Source organism: Siniperca chuatsi, linkage group LG19, assembly GCF_020085105.1.
Source record: "Siniperca chuatsi isolate FFG_IHB_CAS linkage group LG19, ASM2008510v1, whole genome shotgun sequence".
Lineage (NCBI taxonomy): Eukaryota > Metazoa > Chordata > Actinopteri > Centrarchiformes > Sinipercidae > Siniperca > Siniperca chuatsi.
Window position 1 is genome coordinate 15,016,969 of NC_058060.1, and position 18,200 is coordinate 15,035,168.

At 40.3% G+C, this 18,200-nt stretch overlaps 2 protein-coding genes across 11 annotated transcripts; one reads left to right on the forward strand and one right to left on the reverse strand.

Moving 5' to 3' along the window:
• Positions 1-35: 35 nt before the first annotated feature.
• Positions 36-12,766, reverse strand: LOC122866240 (centrosome and spindle pole-associated protein 1). 9 transcript variants are annotated; one of them, XM_044175609.1, is made up of 29 exons: positions 12,705-12,766; positions 12,087-12,188; positions 11,919-11,998; positions 11,727-11,824; positions 11,535-11,615; positions 10,882-10,983; positions 10,305-10,666; positions 9,467-9,558; positions 9,230-9,326; positions 9,077-9,128; positions 8,454-8,782; positions 8,245-8,369; positions 7,314-7,401; positions 6,964-7,072; positions 6,330-6,477; positions 6,096-6,215; positions 5,892-5,962; positions 5,582-5,725; positions 5,322-5,465; positions 5,131-5,229; positions 4,975-5,035; positions 4,733-4,859; positions 3,720-3,859; positions 2,420-2,557; positions 2,300-2,334; positions 2,110-2,173; positions 1,410-1,519; positions 1,064-1,223; positions 36-698 (listed from the first exon to the last, which is right to left on the reverse strand). In XM_044175609.1, the coding sequence occupies exons 3-29, from the start codon at positions 11,965-11,967 to the stop codon at positions 505-507; spliced, it is 3,339 nt and encodes a 1,112-aa protein (XP_044031544.1). In that variant the 5' UTR covers positions 11,968-11,998; positions 12,087-12,188; positions 12,705-12,766; the 3' UTR covers positions 36-504. The 9 variants fall into 9 exon arrangements, with proteins under 9 accessions (XP_044031544.1, XP_044031543.1, XP_044031546.1 ...); XM_044175608.1 differs by lacking the exon at positions 12,705-12,766 and adding an exon at positions 12,539-12,688; XM_044175611.1 differs by lacking the exon at positions 12,705-12,766 and adding an exon at positions 12,385-12,403.
• A 118-nt stretch (positions 12,767-12,884) lies between these two features.
• On the forward strand, positions 12,885-17,900 carry cops5 (COP9 signalosome subunit 5). Of its 2 annotated transcripts, XM_044175629.1 has the most exons (9): positions 12,885-13,024; positions 13,115-13,261; positions 13,530-13,764; positions 14,622-14,750; positions 15,164-15,229; positions 15,465-15,550; positions 15,737-15,848; positions 16,586-16,734; positions 17,596-17,900. In XM_044175629.1, the coding sequence occupies exons 2-9, from the start codon at positions 13,125-13,127 to the stop codon at positions 17,684-17,686; spliced, it is 1,005 nt and encodes a 334-aa protein (XP_044031564.1). In that variant the 5' UTR covers positions 12,885-13,024; positions 13,115-13,124; the 3' UTR covers positions 17,687-17,900. The 2 variants fall into 2 exon arrangements, with proteins under 2 accessions (XP_044031564.1, XP_044031563.1); XM_044175628.1 differs by having other exon boundaries at positions 12,980-13,261.
• Positions 17,901-18,200: the final 300 nt, after the last annotated feature.

Consider the following 18,200-nt stretch of genomic DNA (forward strand, 5'->3'; position numbering starts at 1 on the left):
TTATTTTTCTCCATTAATGATGAGCCAGGACAACATTAAATTAACATTTTTATTATAAAATAAACTCTCTGGTGTATATTTATAATTAAAATAACTACATTAACACGTACATATGTTTGATACATTACATTCACAGATATGCACCTTAAGAAACTTTCATGGGCTAAATCTAAGCCGTTATTTCTGTATTGCAGAGTCAAAAGTGCACTTTTCATGATGAGAGAAATTGGCCAAACAGTCTTGTGTAAGATGGTTCTTGTCGAAGGTAACAGACATTCATATTTTTACAGGCAGACTCTGGTTTCTAACAAGCTTTTGAAGCTATGTAATCTAATTAGCTCCCACACTTAACATGTTGGTCAGTGGAAAGTGATTCATCCATCATACAGCAACGATGTTCATTCTCAGGAGAGCCACCTCCCGCATCCAAAGAAGAGGGGAAACTGGCAAAGAACTAGTCCCACTCAGTGCAGTTTCCCATCCTTGGACACCAGGTAATGGAAGCTATGTGACGCGATGTGTCAGCCAGGGTGGAGCATCCATCCTACCGTTTGGCCTCTCCCTACAGCCTGAGCGTTTTACAGTATCTGACGTGCCAGGCCGCAGCCAGGGATCTGTGGCAACAGTCTCCACGGAGACACGCCTTTCCAGGGCAGAACGCAGAGACAAGACATCCGCTTCATCACCAGACAGCCCCTCTAGAGAGGACAGAGGCTTATCCATCACACATTTCTTTAGGCAATCAGAAATTAAAGGATGCTTAAAATTCAGCATATACATAATTCTTCTGTTTAGGCATCATAATTTCTACAATTTTTAGTCAAAATAGTTTTTTATATTTATATTTTCATATTTCAATAGTTAACATCTGTCTCATCTTTGTTGAAAAGGTGGCAAAGCTTTAGTAAGAAACTGAAGCACATGTGGCAGAAAAAAAAAGCAAGTTAAGAGTTGGTTAAGCTTGTATTGTTCTCCTCCACACCCCCACTTGCCAGACTTATGCTTTTGTTTTATAAGCATGTGGCTTATTTAAATACTTCTGATGTAAATAGTTTCTTCTCACCTGATCTGCTGTTGTGATCACTAGTGCCAGTGTCTTGTTGTGTGATGCGGTGCTGGTTGTGGGCCCTGACTTTAGATTCAGTGTTCAAACTAGTCCCCGACTGCAAAGACTGAGCATCTGGCTGGATGTTACGGTCCCTCTGATCCCTTGACACAGCCATCTCCAGTACAAAATAAAGAGAGACGAGAAGGAAGAGATTGACTGCACTTCTCATCTGCTTAATGTTGTAAAATCAGAAAACTAATGGGACTAGCATCAAAAAGGGATACCGCTCTGGTACTGTAGTGACTCAGATCATTTTGACCCGAAGCAAACAAAAGAATGTATTTAATGATCAGCACCATACATCATAGTCATGTCTCCTCCGGGGGGCTGTCCTCTCTCTGTGCTCAGCTGAGGGTTGAGGAGGTCTCTGCTGATGAACCTGCTCTTCACATGCATCACCACTGTAAACATCTGACAAAGCCCAAAAGCCATTCATCGTTACAAACAAACCTCTTTACAGCTGGACAGAGGGACCTAAAAGTTAATTCAATTCAGATATGTGTAATATAAAAACGATGAAAATCGTTCCATTCAGCGAAACATTTTACTGAAAGGGAGTGGGATGGAAAAGGGTACGAGGGAAAGTATTCAAAAGCCTCCCTTCCTGCACCAGGCTTTTTAACAGTTTTTCTACTGCCCCCATTCCCAATGGCTGGCAGTGTACTATCGACACTCTGCAGCTGGCATATGCACCTTGCACCCAGCACTGGCACCAGCTGCAACACAGAGACAGGAGCTGGCATGTGCCACAATTAGCCTGGCTCAGAGACAAAGAGCTAAATTATCATGGCGCAGACGCTATTGTAGTGTTGTATTGTGACGGTGTATGTAGCTGACCTCCCAAGCCATGTCACATTTATGGAAAATGTCTGGAGTCTTACAAAAAGACAAGTCCCAAAGCATATTGTGTTCCCACTTATGTAAACACTTTCTTCCTACTTGAAAGAAGAAGAAAAGAGGAACAGGGACAGTCTTTACAGACTATGTTTGACCAGGATTACCAATAAAAGCAGTCTCAGATGGCAATATGGAGTCTCTGTGGATGTAGCACCCAGGTTTGTTCCTCTGAGAGAAGTAAACACAGACAGGCACCAATTAAACACTTACCCTTAGGGAGAGCAAACCATGCAATATGTACTTGTCTAGCCTGTCACAATGAAAATGCACATTTAGAATATGATGACCACTCACAGAACGATAGTGGCTCAGTTGCTGGTCAAAAAAGTCTGTAGCGAAACACAGAGCAATGAGTTCAAGAGCACAACAGTTTAGGAAAAATTGTTGTGTGTGTGTCTGCGTCTGCTCTCTGACCGTGCTTTTCCTCTCTGTTCAGAAGCCTGATTCTGCGTTGTTGTTCACGAAGAAGTGCCTGTTGTTGGATGTCTAGACTTTGTGCGTCAGTGGGAACGTCAGGGTACATGTGACGGACCTCATCACGAGATGCTGTGTCTGACAAATAAAAGAAAGGTATTGTCCCATCTCTGTCCTACAGAAGCAATCAAGTGGCTTTCTTCGATTGATGTAGCAATAACAGTTACATTAGCACAGTTATAAAGAATAAGAAAGGTAGGGTCAGGAGGCACAGACTATAGGGGGGCATTAAAAGAGAAACCAACATTTTTCATATTTATTAGAGTCATTTCTAATTGCTCCCTTTCTTACTTACTCTCCCTCTTCCTCCACTATCTGAAACAGCAGCTTGGCTGTGACTCAGCAGCTCCACAGCCTGGCTACATCCTTCCTACTACATCCTATCAATGTTTGACTGTACAGAATGGATCTGATGCAGCTTTAAGGTGTAAGGTTGGCATAAATCCATAATTTCTATGTGGAAGTTTGATAAGTGATTTGGTCAATTCGTCACAAACTAGCATTTCTTCCTATTTTGTTAGTCTTACAAGCTGGAGCTCAGAGTGTCTTTCAGACCCCTGAATTATCTCGGTCTGGGAACCCATCCAAAGCCATTTCCTTGGTCGCCTGCATTACTTTCTCTGTTTATGCTGCCAAACTGCCTGTCGCTGATGGACGCCTCCCATGACTTCATGAGATTAGTTAGTTTCAGTGTGGCTACAGGGAGACAGAGGAATGATGAGGCTCTGAAAAGTCTAAACCATCTAAACCATCTGGCAATGCCCAGCTGGTTTAGGACCACAGTGATCCTCATTTCTTGTCTTCATCAACACCATGACCAAGGCAATTGTAGGAGGATATTTCAGTTGCTTTCTCAAAGTTGGAAAAATGGGTTCGTTCAGAGTACAGAAGCAAAATAAGCAGTGACCATTGGTTTCAGTTCAATAGGATAAACTGCTTTGTCATCAAAGGATGATGGTCAGTTCAACACTAATATTTGAGTGATAGAAGTAAGATGATAAAACAGTAACCACTATGAAAAGTCTTACTGCAATATTTAAGAGCATTGTATGACCTCTTCTTGCAGTCATGACTACTTGTTACCTTGGGTCATATAGAAGGAATGAAATAGCACTGGCAGACAGAGGGTCACTGCAGTCCAGGGCACATTTGAGGCATACAGATCGCCCTGATTAGTAAGTAAAAACATTGTTTCATAAAATTAAGCCAGTGTCCAATCAATCAAAGTGTCTGTCATTACCTCTGTATTTAAGCTGGTTGAACTCCCTGATATTTTGCATATTAACACGTGTAGCACCAGAGGAGGGACTCCTGGTTGATGGCTGGACAGCTCGCTTGTGCGCCGTTTCAAAGGCATCCACTCTGGGTCGTCCTCTGGGCCTGAGCAAAGGAGGAAAAGCCCACTTTAAACAGGGCAATTACCTCAAATAACACACAGATGCCTTTCTGAAAATAATTCATTATCCCGAATGCTTTCCAGTTGCGCCCAATGACCACAGCATGCAGTTCCACTTGATACACTGGCCCCCGTAAGTTAGGCTAGATTCAAAAGGAATTAAGGGAGTATTGTTTTAAAATAGTAAGGACATAACACCTGGTTTTAAGCACTTCCAAATGCTTTTATGAGGCCTAAAGCAATGGGGCTTTCTGTGTAAGCAGCTTATATTGGAACCAAAGAAAAGCAGTGAAACTGGCACCAGTTAAAAGGCATTTCTCTGATGATTTGCAGTAAACTTATTTGAATATAAGCAGAGACTTTACAAGTAGTTTGTAGTACATTCCTGTCATTCTGGGGGGGGATTTACTCACATACTATGTCACATGTGAATCCCTATTTATTGGATCCTGCACTGCAGCTGACCCTGCTGATCTTGTAAGGTGAAAATGTCCCTTTGGGGATCATACTGTTACATTTCTGCAGTAATGAGTCCCTGAAACAAATCTGAATAGAGATTACAAGAAAGCCAATTTGACCTGGGTCACTTTCATTAGCTCGGAGCACAAGAAAGCCTCCTTAAATATGAATAGCAAATCAAAATTGCCATTTAACAAGACAGAATTAGTATTGTGTCACCTTAATGCATCTGGGGGTGTATTATATCAAATTGGACCTGAAGGGGTAGAGCACATCTAATAGGTTCTCCAAATGGCTTTTTTTTTATCCAGGAAGAAAGTGATAAAATCCTATTCATTCTGGGTACGCTATACTTACGCAAATTACCCCTGCTGCTCAGGGGTGTCTGACTGTAATACCTGTTGGGAGGAGTGTAGTGATTCTCCTGTCGATCTGTCTGGCCCAGCTGAACCTCCAGTTGTCTCTGCTCTTTCCTCAGGTACCTACGGAGGGCTGACAGCTCTCTGATCACTTCCTGCTGACCATCTGAAGCAAGCAGAGGGAGCGAGAGGAGACAGAGACAAGGATGGGAACAATAAATGTTTAAGTGGCAATTTATGGTTTACAAGCAGATTTACAGATAACTCAAGACAAGTCTTACCTTGTAGCTGGGGTATTTCTGCAGGGGCAGGTCGGTAATGTGGTGCTGACACAGAGCGCTCCTGTTGTGGAAAGTGTGGGCATTTTTTATATTCTAGATTTACATCAAAACAGCCTTGATGTGAAAATATTTGCATTCATTTACTAAGTGACTTACAGTCCTGGGGGAAAGTTGGCTCACACCAGAGGAAGGTCTGGATGCCACGAGATTTGTCTGCTTCTTCTGCAAGATTGGGATGGGAGGAGATGGCTCTCTCTGCAGATTTATGAGCAAACTCACATTACTCAACAAAGATGTTCAATAAAACTGCAAGCTAGAGTACCAGTGACTTTTCAGGCTTACTGTACCTCATAACTCAACTGTGCCTTTTTCTCCTCTCTGTCCCTGGCACTCTCAGGTACCTTCTTTTTAATCGCTTCCTCTTTCCTCTTTTCCTCCTCCTGGTGTTGTGTTTTAGGTCCATGGATCCAACTTTGGTCTTCTTGCCGATGCTGCAGAGAGTAAAGAAAACTGTTTCTCAATCGCAAGTCCAGTGTGAGGAGACCCCCTTAACTATAAGGAAGGGGGAGTGATGAAGTGCTCTTTATCAAAGAGATGAACTCCTCACCTCAACCTTCTTTTGCTTCTTTTGCTCCTCCTCATATTCCTGCTGTATGCGAGCCCTCTGGTCCTCCAGCCTCTTCTCTTCTTTCTCCTCTTCAATCCTCATTCGTTCTCTCTCCTCTTCCTGCTTTCGCTTGTTTTCCTCTATCTGTTGGTAATGGCAATGTTAAGTTACATTTATAGTATTCCGATTTTATAAAAAGGGAGACACACACGCTAAAGCATTTCATGCTTTGGTTGATTAATGCCCGCCAATAGCATCCAAGCAGTTACCTGCATAGATTGAAGGCTGTGGCTGTGGCTGTGGCCCCTACCTGTTGTTTCAGGGCTTCTTTGTATCTGTCCTGCCTGTGGAGCTGCTGTGGAGTTGGCTGATCATTGAAACCTGCAAGGAAGAAGAGCAATGTGTACTGTGCACACACAAATGCACACAAAATGCACAGTGCACTGAAATACGCTAGATGACAGGACCCAGTTTCCACAATTTTGGCACAATCACCCAGAGAGACTGACATTACCTGATAGTCGATGAGAAGGGGGAACCCTGGCTTCAACAAAGCTTTGTGTCTGGCCACTATTCCTGGACACAGGATTCCTATATGACTCCTCATTAATCCTGTGCATTTGATTCAGGTCACCTGAGGGCATGAAAACATTTACAGGTACCTAAAACCTGTATTGCTGTATCATCATCATAAAAGTATCTCAGGTTTAGCAGACCTCATTAAAACAGAAAGTGAAAGTCAACTTACTAACAAGGTTGCCTTTTTGGTCTTTAATTGGAGCTCCTCCCCCACTTTTCCCCCAGGGGTTGTACTCCATCATCTCGGCCTCAATCTTGGCATCATATCGCTCCTTCTCTTCTTTCTCTTTTCTTTTACGCTCCTCTCTTTCTTTGATCTGGGCACAAGCAAGGCAGGATGTTTCAAAAGTTGATGCACTTTCTGAGACTACCTCTGTCCCTTGAAATAGCGTAAGAGTGCAAGTCTATGTTTGTCTGCTAGTCTTGCTACAATGCATTTCTTGGCCCATGGAGAAATACTGACTCTGCCATGATCTAGTCTCTTACTGTCAAAATATCTGGTCTTTCCCTAAAATGAGTCAATGTCTGGGTTTCCTGTGGTATCAGCATGGCGGAAGCAGCCTGTTACAGCAATAATTAGCATGTCAGTGTGACAGTTGACTGATTCTGACTGAGTTACCCAAACCTATAAAAACATCCAACTACGACCTAACAGAACTAGAAATTGGGCACAAAAACACACTGCCCAAAACACTTCTTCGTCACAAACTGTCATTACTAATTTGTGAAGTTAGTTATTATATATGAAAGCATGGGGTCTGCTTATGGCGATCAGATGATTTCCTGTAGATCTGATGTCGTACCTGCTGTCTGAGTGCTTCTTGATAGCTCAGTGCACACTCTCTTCTCTTGGACTTGTCTGCATCGAGCTCTCCAACATCCAGGGGAGACGCTCTATGCTGATCAGTTGCTCTAAAAGCAGACAAACAAACTGACAACTGATGAGGAGGCATGTGTACAGGAGGTATTGACAGAAACAGTTATTTTGCAGTGAGGGCCCTCTTCTGGAAGAGACAAAGAAAAGTCTCATGACCACTACTAATGTTAAAGCTATCACAGATTTTGAAATTGTTTAAAAGTGTGTACACTGAATTTATCATCTGAATAAATACACTTTTATTGCAAAAATCAAGATGGTGGGATGGACACTGACTCAGTGCGGCCGCTGGGTCTGAAAGCAGGTGGTCTTTGAGGAGGACTGTGGAAATTCCCAGACTGCTGCACCCCTCCAGGCAGACCATCTAACAAAGAAAATGTCTGTGAGCTGAGACCAGGGCAGAAATTTGGCTGCAAAATGGAAAGAAAATAAATGTAACCAAAAGACCAGCTGGATGAAGTGAGATCCATCTGGATCTGCTGAACTCATATCCAATAAACTGTATAGCCCCTTAGTTATAAAAATCAGTTCTGCTGTAAAATGAGATTTATGGATTGCTATGCCAAGTCCTCTTGGCTACTGATATGGTGATAAAGTGGTTCCAAAATAAATGGTAATAGTTCTCTACAAAGAGGTCTGGGAGTTTATTTAAGCCAATGTAAATTACTCCCATCTAAGGTGAAACTGACAGATAACATGAGTCAGACACTAGACACAGCAATGACTGTGGACCAGTGTTTACTACAAATATGCATACTTTACATTACTGCTGACCATTTTTCAAATCTTTTGATGTATTGTTTTAGATTTTTTTAAATGTTTTTCCTAAGTCCAAGCAGCCACTGATTTCTATTTATTTCCGGACAATATGAAAATCAACTTGCAGAGTTGAACCTTAAGATGAAGTAAAAGATCCACAGTGAATATCATGACTGCTTTTATTTTTGTTATAATATGTTATTGTTGCATTGTTTTGGGCAGACTTCATGTCAGTCTGCACTTACAACTGCATTATTTGCTACCCAATGATTATGTAACTGACAGTCAATGTTCATACCAAAGTGAACTTAATGAAAACCAGCATCTGTCTGATATGTAGCAAAAATGCTACAAAAATGGTTAGCAGTAATGCAAAGTATACATGATTTTTAGTAAAAGGCAAAGAGGCAAAAACATTTTAAGTGAAGATGGTTGTAATACTATATACTCTGAGTGCAGGGAAGATTAGGATCTAATGGATTCCTGGTTCCATAGTAGTAATAAGCTGCATCATATGGAGTCTTGTAATTATTAGTTACAGTGGGAGGAACAGGAGGAGGACCACCAGCAACCCTGAAAACAAAAGCACAGAAACAATGAATTTACAGAGTTGTTAATTTCATTCATGTATAGGAACACAAAGCAACAGTGAGCTACCTCGGAATGGCCACCTCTCCTAGCATGTTTGAGAAGTCCCTGTGGTAGTCCTCATTAAAATAGTCCAGCGACGGGACAATTCGTGCTGCTCTCCTTCCAGACCCAGGCACTGTCCTCCCTGTCAGCTGACTGAGAGCTGTACTGTAGTCCACATGGGACTTTCCTGGGAGGGCTCTCTGTTCTGTGGCCTCAGTCGGTTTGTCATTTATACACCCTGGATTTGGGTCCTTTCCTACGGCCTCCTGATCTATTCCAGGCTTGTAGGGGACATCTCGTTTCCCACTGTCATAATGCCGATTTACCGCCCCAAACTGCTTAATTCGGTCAGGCTGGAAGAGGTGATGCATCATGAAAAAGAGATCCATCAAAGGAAATTAGGCAACAACTACTGAGAAAACCTTAAGATAAGGTGTTGCTCAAGGCGATAATATAATCAAAATATTATAATCATCATCTATGATAGTGATAAATTGTTTCGCTGTGAAAGATACAGCAACACATGCAGGACTGACACTGTTGAGTGATGATTGTGTTGCAGTAAGATAGGATCTTGGAGATCATATCATGTAATATGTTTGTAGAAACTGCATCAATTTTAGCTTGATCTTCCCATTGTGCTCTACCTCTTTCTCAGGGTCTGTGGCTCCAGTGGCAGCAACCCTCAGTTTCTTCTCCCTGAAAAAAAGCATGCCATGCTTGGTGTCTTGTTGACTCACAGGGATGTACCAGCTGAAAGTACTCTAATGAAAATGTTGATTAAGTGAATAAATACTCACCTGATCTTGTTTCTCTGCTGTATAGCAATTTGTTTCAGCAGTTCTTGCTTATACTGTTCTTTCCTCATCTGAGAGACCGTCAGCTCTTCTGTTGCTCCTGCATGAAAAGAGGGAGTCATAAACACACAAGTGCTGTCACCTATGATGCAGAAAAGGGATTTCAAGTGACAAATTCTATCAATAATCCCACAAGTCAATATGTGTCCAAAAGTATCATGCAATAAGAATGGTATTTACCAATCATTAGTCCAGTTGCAAACTCTGCTTTATCCTTGTTGGTAGCAGGTCTAGATCTTGCAGCCGTCCTCATGCTGTCTGGCATTTGCGGGCTATTAAACACAGATGCACAGAAAGATCCAGGCACTCCACAAGAGTCATCCAATTACTGACAGTGTATAAGGGTAACACCGCAGCAATCAATTCCCCTCTGAGCCACGCCCAGTTAACATTTTGCATCATAGACTGCCTCACATTTTGCCTGCAGCGCTTTCTGGTCTCAGAGACAGGGAGTGAAGCCTCATTCTCCAATCAATCCAGCTCCTCTGATAGAATTGGGGTGAGTTATTATTTGCCTGGAGCTGGGCCAAGGCTCACCCTCCAACACCGTCCCACACATTAACAGCTTACTGAGAGTGGCTCAACTTAATAGCATAAATGGAAACAATGAAAGGCAACATTTATAAGAGAAGTGCTGGAGAGCAATAACTGAGTATGGCAGCAATTTTCTATACCTGTGTAGTGTTACAGTTACCCTGCGTTGGCTCATTCAATCAGATTATTGATTGAGAAAATGTATGTGGAGGATGTTATTGGCTGTCCAGCTCTGCATGTGAATACTGTTACTATCTTGGATAATTCTGTTTCAGCATTACAAATCTCATTGCTACATTCGACCAGAACTGTACATAGAAATAATAATAATAATGATAATGATCTTGTCCTGAGGAGCTCTGCCATAGAGACAGACAAGAAAGGTGAAGAGAAATTATATTATCATACCTGACCTTCTGTCCATGGACTGTGTACAGTAATAGACAAAAATAGCTCAAAATTATACGACAGAAAAAAGCTACACCTGTTAGCTCTGCGTTCTCTGGTTCTCCTCTCCTCTTTGTACTCAGGCTCTGGAGTGTGTCTGTCTTGCCTCCTTCTGTGTCTGAACGCCAACTCATCCTCTTTGTCTGTGATTTGCTCCTCCTCAGAGGTATAGGTCTCTTTTGGTCTATGGAGTTGCCAACGCCTTCGCCCCCGATGGCCTAGACCCCAAGTCCCGGTGCTTTTTCCATTATCCACTGCCTCAGTCAGAGTGGCAGCATCTCTCCTGAATGCAGTGCGCTCCCTAGGAGGAGGGTGTATGTTTGTATGGGTGTTGAGGATGGGCAGAGCAGAAGCTGGACAAGAAATGTATACAGCATCTGAAGTTTGAACCTGTCCAGGCTGAAAGTGAAAATATGAAAAAAAATGTATATGAAACTTTACTTTATACCTGGATGCTATAAAAGTTTCACAGCACATGACAAAACTCTTCCTCTACAAACCATGTCTTTTGTTTAGGGAGCTCTATATATTTGATAAGTGAAAGCAGAATTGCTATTATTTTGCAAAAATGTAAGTATCAGTGTGCTTGTTTGTTTATTGAGTATTCTCATTACCTTTGAAGTGACAGGAGGTGGTCCCCTCTTTAACCCTCTGATTTGAGCTTGGTTCTGTAGGAAGAGGTTGTATTCTTTATTTCTCTCCTGTCTTAGTTTTTTCTGTAAGAGAAACCAATTCAGAGTCATGTCTTTGAAGCAGCCATCTCATTCAGGTCTCAACACACACGTGTAAAACCAAGTAAACATACAAAATCAGCAACAACCTGGAACCCTACATTTAATGACCAACTGATTGTCGTGATTTTGTGTTACTTGCAGTATTTCATTTTTCATAAGCTCCGGCTTCGGAGGCTGATGCCTTATCCTTTAGGCCACTGATATACCTTCTTACACCCTCTTACACCTTGTTAGTAAGCTTTGAGTCTGCAAACCCTTGGAAACGCAAGCCGTTGCTATGAGACACAAAGCACTGTACAATTAACAACAATTCATATCAGCTTCAGCTGAGGCACTGCAGTATATCAGCTCCATTAGTATTGTTGTGAGCAAGTTACATCATGCCAGGAGAAAAAGTCCCACTTTGATGACCATAGAGAGTTACCTGCTTCCTGTTATGTCACACTCAGGGACACACACACACAGACACACAAAAGTACACATTCAAAAATGTACTCACTGGAGTACCCACCCAGGCACACAAAGACACGCACCTGAACTGATATCTTCTCATCAATAGGTAGGGAGAGACCCTGGGGTTGTGGACGAGGTTCACTAGTTTTCAAATCCTTTTTCTGGAGGAAGAACATGACAACGAAGGACAGGATGGTGAGTCAACAAAATGCAACACAGAGGCAACTTAGTGAAACACGTCTTAACGATCATTTTCAAATACATCATCAGACCGTGGCAACATAATGTTTGTAGTCAAGTTGAAGCTCCTGCTGAAGTTTCTTCTTCTTCCTTTCATAGTCAGCTCCCAGCAGCCAATTTAAGCCCAAACCTGGAAAGTAAAAAATATATAACACATAAACTGTATGACATAACACTATACTCAAAGAATGTCACCTGTCCAGTATCAGAGACTTGCAAAATACCTCTGTCTGGATTAGGGGATATTTCTTGTGCTGCTGATGCTGGAGGCATATCCACACAGGACTGTTTATATAACACTTGACTGTAGAAAAATTCCCACATGATGTTAAAACATTTGCTCTTTAATAACGACTACATGGTAATCATCAAAGCGTTGATATTTCACATACCTCGATGTGCATGTATGAATGATGTATCACACTTCAGTGATGATATATCTTGTGTTTCCTCTTCATGCTCCTCGAAAAACGTCCCAACTCAGCTCTGGCCATCTAAGTCATACATAACATCATAATATATAATATTATTCATATTTATATCATTTGCCTTCACAGACCAAAACCTGACAAGTAATCGCAAAGCATCATTCCGTTGCTATGGGCAACCATGACACAAAAGGTCCTCCTAGGAGATGCTAACTAACCGAGCTAACACAAAGCTCTAAAACAAAGAAAATATATTTCATACCCGTCAAACTCAATGTTTAATAGTTGTTACGTTAGTCGGTTATACTGGCTTTTTGATGTCGTTGGCTGCTGAAGTGGTTTTAACATTATAAATCCCAGCGGAAATCAATCTTACTAGATAACCTAACAACAAACACTAGAAATCAAGTAGTTACCAGCTAGCCTTAGTGGCCCTTTGAGCCTTTCTTGTCGGCGTAGTCGTTAAGACTTTAGTTTCATTAATGAACATTAGCTGCAGTTTTGTCTATTCGTCAAATACCTTAGCCCTCACTTAAAAGTACAGTGCCAAAGACCTGAAAACAAAAGCCTTAATGAGCGAACCTGCTTTTCTGAAAAGCGCCGCTAGATGTCGGTGCGTCCCCGACGGTTAGTTGAAGTCTTCCCAGGACTAAACCATGCATTCTATCAGAGGGGTGGTTGTACTTTAATATGAGTGATAATACGGTAAAAAAAAATTCGCTTCAGGTGGAATGTTATTGTTGTATATAGTTCCGTTTTAATGTAAAAAATTGTTATGTACCATACAAACATATAAGCGTCCTATTTGTGTAACATTAAGACAAATATCCCCTGCGATTGCATGTGGTATATTCATTCACTGTCATGGCTCCCTGAGCGAGTGGACATTTGGCCCTGTCACGGTAACGTTATCAAAATATTTGGAGAAATATACCATTTCTCCGCTTACTTGAGCAGAAATAGGGGTTTTAACGAGTACTTCTTTTGCTTAGATAATTCATCATGGCGGGGGGCAGCACGGCTCAGAAAACATGGGAGCTATCGAACAGCATGCAGGAAGTTCAGAGCATAGACGAAATTTACAAATATGACAAAAAGCAACAACAAGAAATCCTCGCTGCGAAGCCATGGACAAAGGAGTAAGTACAGAATAGTAATGCGGTATTTGGTTTTGTGTTTAAGTGATTATTAAGCTAAATGTTTGGTTTCGTATGTTGTGTCACGGTAGTTTATTGTCAGAACACCCTTGATAGCTTGGCTACAAACTAGCATTGGTTTGTTTGTCAACAGCAGTAGCCTACCGTTACAGTAAACTGTGTGTGGTGTGTATTTACAAATGTCCTTAATATTATCCTTAATTCACTTAATATATGTGATATTGAATATATCTCTTTCTTTGACCCATAGTCATCACTATTTCAAGTACTGCAAGATCTCAGCCTTGGCCCTGTTGAAGATGGTGATGCATGCCAGGTCTGGAGGAAACCTGGAGGTGATGGGCCTCATGCTGGGGAAGGTGGATGGTGAAACCATGATGATTATGGACAGCTTTGCCTTGCCTGTGGAGGGCACAGAAACTCGAGTCAACGCCCAGGCTGCAGCATATGAATACATGGCTGCCTACATTGAAAATGCCAAACAGGTTGGACGCTGACTTCCATTAAAGGGCAACTCACAGATTGCATGATTGAGAAAGGAGGAACCAAACTCTGCATACACACTGTTCAGAGTTACATTACTTGATTGCGACCATATTTTTTATATCGAGACTTGAGCAAATTTAATTAACTGTTATAAAAAACCTACTTTAATGTTTGTAATGTGGACTAGACATACACCTACATGATTTTGAAGGTAGCTATCACTTTATTATTGTATGTTGTATTAGGCCATTATGGGCAATGTTGCTAAGCAAAAAGCAGGAATACTTTATGGAAATGTTGGATTAAAAAAAACAACATTTGCATCAATGTGATGAAATGCCTTGATCTGTTGGGGAATTAATTTACTGGTTTAGTCAAAACCAAACATTCTGTCTGGTTATTTTATCCATTACTGTTTCTCAGGTGATTTTTAGATGTACTATCACAATATGAAATAACATATACTGTGGAAGTGGAATGTTATCCATATTCCATCATTATCTCACCCATATTGTCCAATACTGTCATTCATTTCTGCACAAGTCTTGGCTCAAATAATGGTGTAAAACACTGTATGTCTTCTAACATGGCTACTATGTGGTGGATGTGTTGTTTTTTTTTTCTCCTTCAACTTTTACTTTAATTCTGTTGCCAAATTGACAGTTGTTTGAAGTGGCATATTCCTAAGAAAAAAAAAAAATTGCCAATTATACACTGCACCAAATACTGGCAGCAATGATAATATTTGATCAATATTTTCATGCTATCTGTGTTTTTTTCAATATCTGTAGTATTCTTGAATAAGGATCTCTTTGATGCCTTAAATAATAACCTACATCTGTCTCTAATCCCTCAGGTTGGCCGGCTGGAGAATGCTATTGGCTGGTACCACAGTCACCCAGGCTATGGATGCTGGCTCTCTGGCATAGATGTTAGCACTCAGATGCTCAACCAGCAGTTTCAGGAGCCTTTTGTGGCCGTTGTGGTAAGACTGTGGAAACAGTCATTTTTAATTTCAAGCTAAAGGCTTTGTTTACTGTGATTTCAAATTCCACCCCATTAAAATGGTATTCAGGAAAGTAAGATCTTGTCTTTCTAAGTATGACAATACAAGTTAATGTGGGTGTAACTGAGAAGAGTATGAGATTGTTGATGTATGAGTTGTAGGCTTCTATGTAGTACTGATTAATATTTTGCTATTGCAACCATATATGCTATTTACACTTCATTTGGTTCAGCAGGGCTTAAATGCCATGGGCGTCATATAATTAAGTGTGTATTTTCAGCACACTGACAGCCATAGTAAAAGGCTCCTGGTGCCCAGGTTTGAGTGGTCCCTGGAGGTCTGTATGACCCCTGACTTTGTTTTCCTGTTATACTGTATCTTGCTTCCTACAGATCGACCCCACTCGGACTATTTCTGCAGGGAAAGTCAACCTTGGCGCCTTCAGGACCTACCCAAAGGTAAAGCAAAGACTGTATATAGCAGCAGTTCTCCGGAGACCATAATTCTAAAAGTAATAAAATAATTTGCTATTCATGTTTGTAGTTTTCTTGTTGTATATTTGTTATACTAAATAAACTAGAATTTATGATCTTGTAATTCTGTCTGTTTCATTAGTTCATTCCTTATTAGTTATATTACAGAAAAATATTTTGTTTGTTGTTATTTCTCAGCATTTCCTCTTTGGATTTTCAGGGTTACAAACCTCCCGATGAAGGACCCTCAGAATACCAGACAATCCCCTTGAACAAGATTGAAGACTTTGGTGTTCACTGTAAACAGTGAGTATTGATATATATCTATCACAGTGCTGTCACTATATTGGATGTATTTACATCAATACTTATACATATCAATTATATTTTAAAATGTTTACCTTAATTGCAGTGCTTTAATATAGTGTACTCTTTACTGTATGACTATATACTGTACATGCTCATGTTTTTGCTTTTAATTGTTTTATTTAGGTATTACGCCTTGGAGGTAACTTACTTCAAGTCCTCCCTTGATCGAAAGCTTCTGGAACTCCTTTGGAATAAATATTGGGTCAATACCTTAAGTTCCTCAAGTCTCCTCACGGTATGTAGGCAACTTCAAAAAGCGAAATGTTTGCTAATTGTTTGACATTTTGATTAATGGTTAATTATTACACTATAACTCATTGAGACATGTGGTCACCCGCTTGTGATGTTGTGATTTATTGCTGCTTAGTAGCCAAGAGTCCCTGTTTATTGATTTTAGTAATAAGCTCAATTTAAACTTTTTAACAAGGGAGATAAGTATTAAAGTGACCCAACTCCAGTGATACAGATGGTGTCGTTGTTCACCGTGGATCATCTCCTTTCCCCCTGCAGTTCACTCTAAAGATTTAAAGCCCCTCATGTGAATTCCCATTGTGGATGCAGTTACTCTGTCCCGAGCTTGACTAAACAGTCTAAATAGACATCAGGCTTATCCAAACAGTTAGCTCTTTGGCATTCTGGGTGAAGATGAATTGACTAGATGTCAAGAACGAGCTGCTCCTTGGGGTGATGGGCTTTGTCAGTTGCTACACTGTCACCCTAGTCAGGGGGCCCCTTTGTCATTGTGTTTTAATTACCTTTTCCACTAAAAACACGGCCTCACCTTAAGCAAACTTTTCACTGACGTCTTTTCATTCACCACTACACACAAAGTGTTCCTACAGCTTGTTAAGCAGATTTGTTGCCATCCTGCAGAATTCTTCTTCTTTGTGGAAAGTCTGTTATCTAGCTTTTGTTGGCAAATTGTGCATGAATGGGTTTCTGTGTGTGTGTGTGTGTTTGTTGGATGGTCAGAACTCGGACTACACCACAGGCCAGGTGTTTGACCTGTCGGAGAAGCTGGAGCAGTCGGAGGCCCAGCTGGGCAGAGGCAGCTTCATGCTCGGGTTGGACACACATGACAGGAAGTCTGAGGACAAACTGGCCAAAGCAACACGAGATAGGTAAATCTTTTTCTTAGAAAAAAAGAGGCCACAAACTTCAACTCAAACATGAATTTCATATATTTTTGACACTATAATTTCAGTGTTGTCTTTGGCTGTAGTTTGCTTTCCCATTGCTTACTGTATATTATAGATCCTATAAAGAAAGTGGTTGATGGTATTACTTTAATTCATTTGATCATATTTTGTTACTCTGTGATATACAGTATTTGCCAACTCAAATAATTTGTTGATAATACATTCTTGTCCTTATGTTAATAATAACCTTAATCCTTTAATAAGATGTGTTGTTTTCATCACATTTCCACAAATAATTTTAATATAATTAGGCACTGGTATGAAGGACAGTTGATATTAAAAAAAATTGAATCTTGTAATTTTGTTAAATGTTTAATTTAGGGCTGCAACCAAAATTATTTTTACCACTGATTAATCTGCAGATTATTTTCTCAATTAATTGATACATCTTTTTTCAATAAAATGTCAGAAAATAATTTAAAATGCCCATCAAAGTCTTTAAATGTCTTGTTTTGTCTGACTGACTGTCCAAAACCCAAAGAGATTCAGTTTGATCTTTTTCATGCAATGTAATTAAATAGGTTTGTGATTAACACCAACCAAAAGAGCTTCCAAACTAAGCCTACTAATCTGTATTATTATTATTATTATTATTATTATTATTATTACTAGTTTTGGTAATATCTGATACACAGATAGAGACATAGTTCTACAAATGACTCCAAAGAACACCTTCACTATTTATTGCTCTTAGAGGTCTACTGATACCATTGTAGATGTTACATCTCTGTATCCTGTGTCTGTTTTGAACTAATCTCCATTTTCCACTGTGGTTTGTTTTAGCTGCAAGACAACCATAGAGGCAATTCATGGCCTGATGTCTCAAGTCATTAAGGACAAACTCTTCAATCAAATCAACACATCTGCCAATTAAACCTGAACTACGAGCTGATTTGGATTTCACCTAGAAATGTTTTCTTGTGCATGTCTAGAAATGAGTGGTTTATGGTTTATGTTTAAGTGCTAACGGTAGCATTATCTGTTATTTCTCTTGGGAGTGCTTTTTTATTCAGTTTCTTCTTTTGTCCTAGAAGTAGCTAAGGATTATACAGTCAGGACTCATGCAAAAAAATAAAAAATAAAAAGTGCAAGTGCTGTATGTGGGTATTTTATACTTTTTAAGCAAAATTATATGATTTTATTTAAGTCTATATTATGCAACATAAAGTATATTGTAGCTGGGAAAGTGAACAATTTCTGTGGTGTATATGTACATTTGTCATCACATATTCAGTCCTATGTAGATGTAGTGCAGTATTCTTAAGGCGTGAGGTGCTGCGTCTTTGTTTCTCTTCATGCTCTGGCTGTTGCTAAAAATCTTTTTGCATGTAAGGCCTGTGTTATTCAGCAGCCCGACATATGAACACACCATGGTTGCATTTAACGCA

What these genes read in the sequence shown, in the direction of transcription:
- LOC122866240 (XM_044175609.1), bottom strand. Translation starts at nt 11,967, where the DNA reads ATGCCTCCAGCATCAGCAGCACAAGAAATATCCCCTAATCCAGACAGA. An exon ending in CACCTCCTGTCACTTCAAAG is followed by an intron (nt 10,667 to 10,881) that starts GTAATGAGAATA and finishes TTTCACTTTCAG; the next exon opens with CCTGGACAGGTTCAAACTTC. An exon ending in GAACAGAGAGGAAAAGCACG is followed by an intron (nt 2,335 to 2,419) that starts GTCAGAGAGCAG and finishes GTTTCGCTACAG; the next exon opens with ACTTTTTTGACCAGCAACTG.
- cops5 (XM_044175629.1), top strand. Translation starts at nt 13,125, where the DNA reads ATGGCGGGGGGCAGCACGGCTCAGAAAACATGGGAGCTATCGAACAGC. An exon ending in CCTTCAGGACCTACCCAAAG is followed by an intron (nt 15,230 to 15,464) that starts GTAAAGCAAAGA and finishes TTGGATTTTCAG; the next exon opens with GGTTACAAACCTCCCGATGA. An exon ending in GCCAAAGCAACACGAGATAG is followed by an intron (nt 16,735 to 17,595) that starts GTAAATCTTTTT and finishes GGTTTGTTTTAG; the next exon opens with CTGCAAGACAACCATAGAGG.